This window comes from Brassica napus, chromosome C7 (genome assembly GCF_020379485.1).
Source record: "Brassica napus cultivar Da-Ae chromosome C7, Da-Ae, whole genome shotgun sequence".
In the NCBI taxonomy this organism is placed as follows: domain Eukaryota; kingdom Viridiplantae; phylum Streptophyta; class Magnoliopsida; order Brassicales; family Brassicaceae; genus Brassica; species Brassica napus.
In genome coordinates this window covers 29,103,525-29,113,656 of record NC_063450.1, presented here as the reverse complement: position 1 = coordinate 29,113,656, position 10,132 = coordinate 29,103,525, and the positions used below count along the sequence as shown (strand labels likewise).

General features: G+C 39.1%; 2 protein-coding genes across 2 annotated transcripts; one reads left to right on the top strand and one right to left on the bottom strand.

The window, feature by feature from the left end:
* Positions 1 to 1,401: 1,401 nt before the first annotated feature.
* Positions 1,402 to 7,013, bottom strand: LOC125589874. Its single transcript, XM_048762501.1, has one exon. It carries the CDS (start codon positions 3,434 to 3,436, stop codon positions 2,099 to 2,101), a length of 1,338 nt encoding a protein of 445 aa, XP_048618458.1. The 5' UTR covers positions 3,437 to 7,013; the 3' UTR covers positions 1,402 to 2,098.
* Positions 7,014 to 8,397: 1,384 nt separating this feature from the next.
* On the top strand, positions 8,398 to 9,495 carry LOC106394956 (transcription factor HEC1). Its single transcript, XM_013835499.3, has one exon. It carries the CDS (start codon positions 8,550 to 8,552, stop codon positions 9,204 to 9,206), a length of 657 nt encoding a protein of 218 aa, XP_013690953.1. The 5' UTR covers positions 8,398 to 8,549; the 3' UTR covers positions 9,207 to 9,495.
* Positions 9,496 to 10,132: the final 637 nt, after the last annotated feature.

Below are 10,132 nucleotides of genomic sequence, written 5' to 3'. Positions count from 1 at the left end.
ACGTCTGCAACGTTTGTTTGCAGCACTCGTATACTTTGCAGTCGCAGCTTCCAAGTTAGCCACAGTCTCCGAGTGGACATGAGCAAGATTCTTAACAAATGATGCTGCGTCACCATGCGAACGTGTGAGATCTGGCAAGGTAGACAGAGAAACAGGGCCCCGAGGTATTGTTTCATAGATAACCTGAAACGGACACAAGCATGTACTACGGTTGGTAGAATGATTGTGCGCGAATAGTGCTTGTGGCAACTTTGAATCCCATGATTTGATTGCATCTCCCACGAGACAGTGGAGAAGATTATCGAGTGATCGATTAACAACTTATGTCTGACCATCGGACTGAGGGTGATAGGCTGAACTCATATCTAGCGTAGTACCCAATAACTTCCATAAAGATCTCCAAAAGTGTCCAAGAAACCGAGAATCACGATCAGAGACAATGGACATTGGTAAACCGTGTAGTCGATAGATTTCTCGAAAGAAAAGCGTCGCGACCTGGACAGCATCAGTCGTTTTCTTGCAGGGGATGAAATGGGACATCTTCGAAAATCGATCGACGACAACAAAGATTGAATCAAACCCTTATGTGTACGTGGAAGCCCAACAACGAAATCCATGCTAATATCTATCCACAGCTGAGAAGGAATCAGTAAAGGCATATAGAGCCCAACATTCAAGGCAGTACCTTTAGATTGTTGACAAGTGACACAACGTTCGACAAACTTTTCGACGTCACGGCGCAGAGAAGGCCAGAAAGAAGAAGAAGAAACGAGCTGTGGTGTTCGATCTCGTCCGACATGTCCTTCTCTGTGTAACTCGGTCAAGAGCTGCAAACGCAAACTGCAATCTGGAATGCAAAGTTGAACTCCATGAAAAAGGAATCCATCTTGAATGGTATACTCAGAAGGAGCCATCCCACGCTACACATCATCATAAATCTGTCTAAAAAAGAATATGTTGCGTAGAGGTCCTACAAATAAGCGAAACCAGGGACGGAGTTATGAAGAACCGCCAATAGAGAGCGACGCCGACTCAAGGCATCGGCCACCCGGTTAGAAGCTCCAAAAGTGTGCTTAATAACGAAGGTAAATTGATGGAGATAAGCAATCCATGAAGCGTGTCGCGAGGAATCCTTTCCTTGACTACTGAGATGCTTAAATGCGTCATGATCGGTGTAAAGCACAAACTCCTTGTGAAATAGATAGTGCCTCCAATGTTTTATTGCCTGAACAATGGCATAAAACTCGACGTCATATGTGCTATAACGGGATCTCGCACCAGCCAACTTCTCACTAAAGAAAGCGATGGGACGACCTCGTTGGCTAAGCATTGCACCAATTCCTGTTTTTGATGCATCACAATGCAATTCAAAGACAAAGTCGGGAAGAGCGAGGACTGGGGCTGAGCAGAGCTTCTCTTTGATGATATCAAAAGCCCGCGCTGCATCCGGCGTCCAAGTGAACTGTCCATCTCATATACAGTCAGTAATTGGCGACATCAAACTGCTGAACTGTGAGACAAAATGGCGGTAAAAAGAAGTTAATCCGTGAAAGCTGCAAACTTCGGTGATCGTTGTAGGAGTCGGCCAAGATTGTATGGCAGATATCTTACTAGGGTCGACGGCGAGTCCCTGCGATGACACAATATACCCGAGGAAGTGGACTGTTAGTGACCCAAATTCGCACTTTTTCAATGTTGCGAAGAACTTATCACGGCGTAGAACTTCAAGAACTTCAGAAAGATGGCGGACGTGGTCAGTCATGGACCTGCTAAAGATGAGTATATCATCAAAATAGACCACAACAAACTTTCCAATAAATGGTCGTAGTGCCTGATTCATCACCCGCATGAATGTACTTGGTGCGTTTGACAAACCAAAAGGCATAACCATCCATTCGAAGAGGCCTTCGCGTGTCTTAAAAGTCGTTTTCCATTCATCTCTGGGATTGATTCGTATCTGGTGATAGCCACTTTTGAGATCAAGTTTGGAGAAGATTGTTGCAGTACCGATTTGGTCAAGGAAGTCATCAAGACGTGGAATCGGAAAGCGGTAATGGACTGTAATTTTGTTGATAGCACGACTGTCTACGCACATTCGCTAAGAACCATCTTTCTTGGGGATTAGTAATGCCGGCACGGCACAAGGAGATAAACTCTCACGAAGGAAACCCTTGGCGACGAGTTCTTCTACCTGTCTTCGTAGTTCCTCATGCTCGGTTGGGCTCATACGGTAATGTGATCGGTTAGGAAGGGCAGCGTCAGGGAGGAGGTCGATACGATGTTGGATGTCCCAGAGAAGAGGCAGTCCCTCGGGGAGATCATTTGGAAAGACATCAGCGAAGTCGGAAAGAATGCTCGCAAAGGCCGCCGGAACCTCTATTTTGGGTGTGGCTGACGTAGGTTTGGTTATTACTGCGAGAACCAGCCCGGCTTTGAGCATCTCTGAAACAAATAGAGTTTTACGAAGAAATAACATCGGCTTTGTAGTGTTATTGGCGGGTGTTTGATTAGCAAGAGTCGGTGTCAGAGGAGATGGTTTGAGGATGAACTTTCTATTCTCGAAAGTGAAGCTGTATGTGTTGAGAAAGCCATCGTGAATAATGCGATGATCAAATTCCCAAGGTCTCCCGAGAAGTAAGTGGCAAGCATCCATAGGGGCGACGTCGCAATAAACCTTATCTTTGTAAGAAGTGCCTACGGAGAACGACACTACGGCGCGCCGAGTCACAACAAGATCATGGTTCAGTTGGAGCCACGAGAGCTTGTATGGAGATGGGTGGGGTTCATCCTGAAGTTGTAATTTCGCGACTGCCTCCTCCGCTATGACGTTCTCACAGCTCCCAGAGTTGATTACAGAGGAGCAGACTCGTCCATTGATTGTGCAACGCGACTGAAATAGTCTGTTACGTTGTGGGAAATGTTCTTCGGCTTTAGGAGTGAAAAATGACCGGCGAGCTACGAGAAGTCGACCCGAATCGGGGAAAAGTTCTTCAGCTTCTTCGTCAGGGTCGAGTGGTTCCTCGTCATAGATAGGGTCATTATCCTGTTGTACTTCTTCGATAAGTAATCCTTTGCGCGTACGATGTGGACAAGCGGACCGACGATGTCCTGCTTCTCCGCAAGAGTAACAATGCAATCCGCCGGGACGAACCTGTTGGTTATTGTTAATAGGTACAATGGCAGTTTCTGTTTTTGAAGTTGCGTCGTTGATGGTTGTTGGTGGGGTTGATGTAGGCTGTTTGTTTTGCTGCGACGTGGACCAAGATTGAGAACCAGTTCGATTCTGGTTCTCTATCGTGAGGGCCTGCTGATGCGCTTTTGAGATCGATTGTGGATGAAACAAGTTAAGAGTGTGTTGGATTTGTTGGGGAAGTCCTCCCACAAAACGCATTGTTAGTTGTTCTTCGGTGTCGCGAATTTCCACACGGTTGATCATCTTGAAAAATTATGTGGCGTAATTGTCGATGGATCGAGCTCCTTGCCGAAGATTCTGGAATTTCTGAAATATAAGTTGGTCATAGTTATACGGCAGAAATTTTTTTTGCATCTCTCGTTTAAGCTTATCCCATGTAGTAATCTTTGTTTTGCCCAATCGTGCTCTTGTCGTCTTTACTTGTGACCACTAGGCAGCTGCGCGGTCACGGAAGCGTATGGCGGCTAGGGGTACACAACGATTCAATGAAATTTCTTTAAACTCGAGAATTTCTTCTATTGTTACAAACCAATCCAATAATTCCTCAGCGTTCGTTGAACCATTGAATACTGGAAGCTCAAGCTTGAAACTCGATTTCCATGATGACTCGATAGCATCTTCCTCGGAATCGGAGTTATTGTTGACGTGGCGTCGAGGGCGTTGTTGTTGTTGTGGTTTTCGAAGAGGAGCGAATGGATTCTCGTCGTCTTCGTCGGAGTTATCATGGACAGAGATCTGGTCGTTGCGGCGGGGAAGTGCAGGTGCGGCTGTCGTGCGCTGAAGGCAGCGACGACGGTAGCTAGGTCTGCAATCTGTTGCTGGAGCTCATTAACAGATTGTTGAGTAGCCGGGATATCATCGTCATCAGCGTATTGTTGAGCACGAGTCTTACGAACCATTGTAGCGGGTTGAGAAGGATTTGGAGCGTAGCAGAGCTCTGATACCAACCTGGCGCAGCGTACGAATGAGTGAACGGTCGATCTAAGAATTTAGGGTTCTTCGAGACTTGTTCTTGGATCGATCAAGAGTTTCTTTCAATAGCTTCTTGAGACCAACTTTATGTTTGATGAATTGAATCAAATCGAACAAGAGATAAAAGCAAAGCTATTCTTATTAAAATCAAAATGTGTTAAACAAAGAAGACAAAGCTTTGTTTATATATCCATCCGTTTGGACAAACCCCATAAGGATAAGGATATTATAAACCGTCTTTCTTATGAAACAAAGAAAAGTCCAAAACTAAAATAGGAAATAAAACGAAATCCTAAAAAAGAAACATATTTGAACTGGTCGTTATGTTGGCGCCACCATCGTAGATGCGGCTGCATCTTGTAGGTAAGGTGAAAAAGGGATGAATTGATTTATTGATTGTGAGAGTGGAAGCAGTGAAAGTCATCGTTGCGTATGATTTTGCATGCTTTGGTGTCAACACAATAGGGTAAAACCAAGGTCGAAGCACTGGCTTTGCTTGCTTGTTTTTATCTAATCATGGGGAAGAAGGAACCATCCAACAAAAAAAAAACAGTTACATTAATTAAATAAATCAAAACAAAACTAGTCTTAAATGTGATTGTGTACAAATAAAGCAAGACAGAACTTGAAAGAACAGTGATAGCTTGTGCTGACTTTTTGGACTTCTGTATTTTTAAGGTAAGACTACTACTTAAATCAGTTAAGATTCTGTTTCTTGCTACTGTTCTTGTAGTTTATTATTCCATCGATATTACTAATTAATTACAGAGAGGAATTTAAATACTACAACAACTAATTTAATCCACCTAAAATTTCACTCCTACTTATGCCATATCAAATATTATACAGTTGATCAAAAATTATGGATCCCTAGAGTAGGCCTGGGCATCCGGGTCTTCGGGTCGGGTTCGGGTCGGGTATTATCGAATCCGGGTCTTTCGGGTCCTAGCAATTTAGACCCATATAGGTATCTATAACTTTTCGGATCGGTTCCGGGTTGGGTTCGGGTCGGTTCGGGTCTATAATTTCAATACCCGTAAAATACCCAAAATTTTCGGGTATATTTCGGATCCGGGTCGGTTCGGGTATTTAGGATCCGAAATAGACCCGAAATACCTGAACTGGACCCGAAAACTCTAAAAATACCCCAAAAACCGCAAAAATACACACAAATTTATCCAAAATCAGACCCGAAAACCCAAAACATACCCGAATTTTACCCGAATACCCAAATTATATTTTCTAAAAATCTAAAAGTTCACCCGAAACCTACAATTATACCCGAAAATCCAAACCTGAAACTTTTAAAAAAATTCAAAATACCAAAAAATACTCAATCACCCAAATATACCTATTATATACAATTATTTGCGGGTACTTCGGATACCCGAACGGGTCTCGGGTAGGACCCGGACCCGAACCGAGACCCGCAGGTCCAAAAAAAGAAGACCCAATAGGTACTTAGCATGGACCCGGACCCGAACCTGTATTTTCGGGTCGGTTCCGGTTCAGGTCTTCGGGTCCGGGTAAAATGCCCAGGCCTACCCTAGAGGATAAAACATATATGAAAAATAAAAGACTTTCTCCAATGTATTTTGCTATTTTTACCTCTAAAATAGAAAAAAAATCTATTTATAGATGGAATATGCTATAATCTATCTTTCTAAAATAACAATTTTTAAATATAGAGCAGAAAATAGAAGAATGCTAAGAAATAAAGGTGGATTAGAGTAGTTTCACCTTTAAGAGGTGTTATTGGTTTATTTATTTTGATTGATTTAGAAATTCATGTAGTATTTATAAATCCAAGTAAAATATGCAGATTTTTAAATCATAGAATCAATAACACTAGATTTAGTTCGAATTTTCAAATCCATTAAAATACAACAACCAATAACCCACACTTAAATGCTACTCCCTTCATTTCAAAATATATGATGTTTTAGAGAGTTTTTGAAGTTTCAAAATAGATGATGTTTTATATTTCAATATATTTTTTAACTTTATCAAAAACAGTGTAATCAATCATATTTTGTAGTTTATCTTGTGATTAGTTAAATAATTTTTAATTTATATTTTAATAATATTTTTTAGATTAAAAAACAAGTTTCGTAATAGTTGTGTTCCTTCATAAAACTTCATGTGTTTTGAAACAGGAGGACTATTATAGAGGTAAAAATACCAATGAATTAGAAATACTCTAAAATTGCTAATATTGCGGTTTTCGAAGTTTTAATTTATTTTCTTCCCTCCTTGCTGGGAATGATATCGGCTTGTCAGTTGCACCAGACGATGATTCTTTATTTTCGATTTTATCATAACTAGAATTATTTGGTTAAAGAAGCAATTTGCTGAAGAAAAACAGAAACAAAGGGTTGACAATTTTCATATAAATTAATTGAAAAGTATGCGAGAAGAAAAACTCACTGCGGTTAACCAACAAAAGCATCCAATATGCGTTTCTTAAGAGAAAGAAAGGATAAAATAAAGTTAAAAAATAATTTAAGTCGTTCTCTGATCAGCTTTGAGGAGCGTGCCATACGCTAAAGATCGATGTCAATTGCGCTCCGATTAATCATCAACCATTTTCTTCGCAAGTATGAATGTATTAATTTTACCAGCAAACTTTACAAAGATAAAATATTGCTCCCTGGATTCTGACATATCCCTTGTGGATGTGAGGGTATTGTATAACGAAATGATAATAAATGATAATACTCTCTCTAGTATTGTTTTTTTTTACCAGCTAGTCCCTCCGTTTTTTTATATTTTACGTTTTAGAGGAATTTTTTTATTCCAAATTGTTTGGCATTTTTAATTTCTAGATGACCAATGATATTATAGTTTCTATTTTATTATTAATTAAATTGTGGTTAGGTAAACAATTAATGATGTTTTTGTTTAGAAAATTAAATGTGTTTTAATCTATGTGCACAATTTTAAAACGTATAAAAAAACGGAGGGAATATCATTTTTCTTGAATCATAGAACATGTTATTTTTAATACTTAATACATCGACATCAGTGGATGATCATAAGAATCAATGACTCTTTCACACACACAAATATAGAGATAAAAAGGGAGAATGGTGTAAATGTATAATGAATTAATGATAAATTGATAATGGTCGAGAATGGAATTCCCGTTGGTTATGCTGGTGGTGGTGGGAGTGGTTCATGCACCTCGTTTAATTAATTTGTCACGTAAACAAAGCCAGTGGATGTAGAACACGTGTATGAAGAAACATGATCCTGACGGTCAATCTGAGATCTAAGATCTTATAGTCAATCATGTGGCGAGGATCGACGGCTAAAAAATGTAACGATCTTCTATTAGTTACTAGTATTACTTGTGTTCCAAAAAAAAAAAAGTTACTAGTATTACTTTCTTTGCCTTTTCCTTTTTGGTCCATGCAAGACAAGTTACACGATAATTACCTACTTATAGTAACTCCTACATGTACTGATGTACTCACGCTTTTCCATAGACTCTTACCAACCGAAAACTATATTTTTGACCTAATAGCTTGTTGATAAATGCATAATGATTTATTTTACAAAATATTTGGGAACTATAGTATTATTTAGATGATCAAGTTTAACGATAAGGAATCAAATCCACCATATTAATATATTCGTTCCCTTGCTAGTTGTTACATGCGTACTCCTCTTATATACATAACACGGTATGCAAAAATAAACGATGGTTGAAGCAATAATATTGATTTTTTTCTCTGTGGTTAATTAGGATCCTGACCGTAACCAAGTTGCTTTGGTCTAGTGGTATAGGAGCTCCAGCTGGAGTACCCGTCCCTGGGTTCGAGTCTTGGCCACTGCGGAATTTACATGTGGGCTGCAGCACCTGAGACCGAAGACCGTTACACGGTGAGCCACATGGTGACGCCCTGGCAGCGTCCATGCTCACTTCGGTCTCTATCTGGACCATTTCGGTGGGACCAGGATACTCGGTTAGCAAAAAAAAAAAGATCCTGACCGTGTTCATAGGTTTATAAAACCCTTCTTCACATCAGTAAGTTCGGTTGAATGCATGTTGGAATTTGGAATTTGCACTAAGATAAGAAGACAAATTTGAATATTTAATTTAATATGTACATCATATACATGTATAAACAGAGTTAAAAATGAAGAATTTCCTTAGATTTATAAATATGTTGTATAAGTTAAAGAAGGGGATGGGCCACAAGTTGCTATATAAGTCCTTCCACTTCTTGAAATATTACTTGAGTTCTGATTGGGCAGTAGTACCATTGCCATTTCTCACGCATACCAATTAGGCTAATACCAATCATCTAAAAAAATCCCAAATTTTCATTTTTGTAAGCTTTTCTCGGTTTCTCTCCATACCGATTTCAACAGCTTCTCTATGGACTCTGACATAATGAACATGATGATGCAACAAATAGAGAAGCTTCCTGAGTTTTGTAACACAAATCCCTCTCTCATCGATCACAACAACAACACTAACCCTTTTCTGCTCAACTCAAACCATAACCACTCTGACTCAATGACTCCCGAACCCGGATTACTCACTAACCCTTCTTCTCTCTCTCCCAACACAATTTACTCTTCCGTTTTGCACGAAAAAAGAAGCACTAGTAGCAACACCAATAGCACGAACATGGAAGCGATGCGAGAGATGATCTATCGAATTGCCGTGATGCAACCGATACATATCGACCCCCAGGCCGTAAAGCCACCTAAGAGGAGGAACGTCAGAATCTCTAAAGATCCACAGAGTGTGGCTGCTCGTCACCGAAGGGAGAGGATAAGCGAGAGGATTCGGATTTTGCAACGTCTTGTTCCTGGTGGGACCAAGATGGATACAGCTTCGATGCTCGACGAAGCTATTCATTATGTGAAGTTTCTAAAGAAGCAAGTGCAGACGCTGGAGCAACAAGCGGTGGATACTAGCGGCGGTGGAATGACGGCAGCGGTAAGTGGTGGTGGTGGAGTGATTATGAAAGGTTGTGGAGCAATGGGGACTCATCAGATGGTGGGCAATGCACAGATTCTCAGATGATGATTGATTATTTTTAATTTTACTATTATTATATTGATATCCGATAAAGAAAGTAAAATGATTCTAGGTAGGGTGAAGTTAACTTAATAAAATGGAACCATAAGAGTCTTTTAACTTTTTCCTGTTTAGATTATGTGTGTGTGTCTGTGATGGACTGATGGTTTTAATGTCAGACTCTCCATGGTTTTGGAGTGAGTTCTAAATTAGGAACTACTATGATCGTATCTCTGTTAATGGAATAATTTGGGAAATAACTTTAAGGGTTAATGATATATTGTTTTCAGATTCAGGCTTGCGTGTGACCTCTAAATCGCTGTTTTCAACGTGCTAAATCTCTGTATTCATCTTGTTTATTAAATTTCGATGCTCATATCATGAACTGGGTTCTGGTTAAACTAAAAAGGAAACATTCCTTCTCACTAGAGGTTCATCATGTTTTATTTCATACAAGATACGAGCCCGTTGCAACGCAACGGGTTTTGTGTGATGTTTTAATTTAATAAAAACTATAAAATAATAAATAATTTTATTATAGTTTTATGATTGTTTTTTGCATATGTTGTTTGAGATTTATTTTATAATAAAAACTCATTTTTACACATAAGTTTAAGTTAATATTTGTATTTTATAGTCATGGTACATAGATGAATTGTTATAAACTTTGTACTTAGGATTAGATAAAATACTATATATCTAAACGTTTAAACTGAATACAACCCGAAATAAGAAATTGAATGAAAAGTAAAAAGAAATGAAAGTCAAATATACCAATCGAGTCAATGACAACATTAATGACAACATTATACATGTTCTTATGTAATAATTTAATATTTTATTAGATAATTCTTTAAAAATTTATTTTGTTAGGATTTTTTTTTTAAAGGAAAAAATTCTATTTTATAAATCTCGTTTTTATTTACAATTAA

Coding starts and splice junctions, on each gene's coding strand:
- LOC125589874 (XM_048762501.1), bottom strand. CDS start 3,436: ATGATCAACCGTGTGGAAATTCGCGACACCGAAGAACAACTAACAATG.
- LOC106394956 (XM_013835499.3), top strand. CDS start 8,550: ATGGACTCTGACATAATGAACATGATGATGCAACAAATAGAGAAGCTT.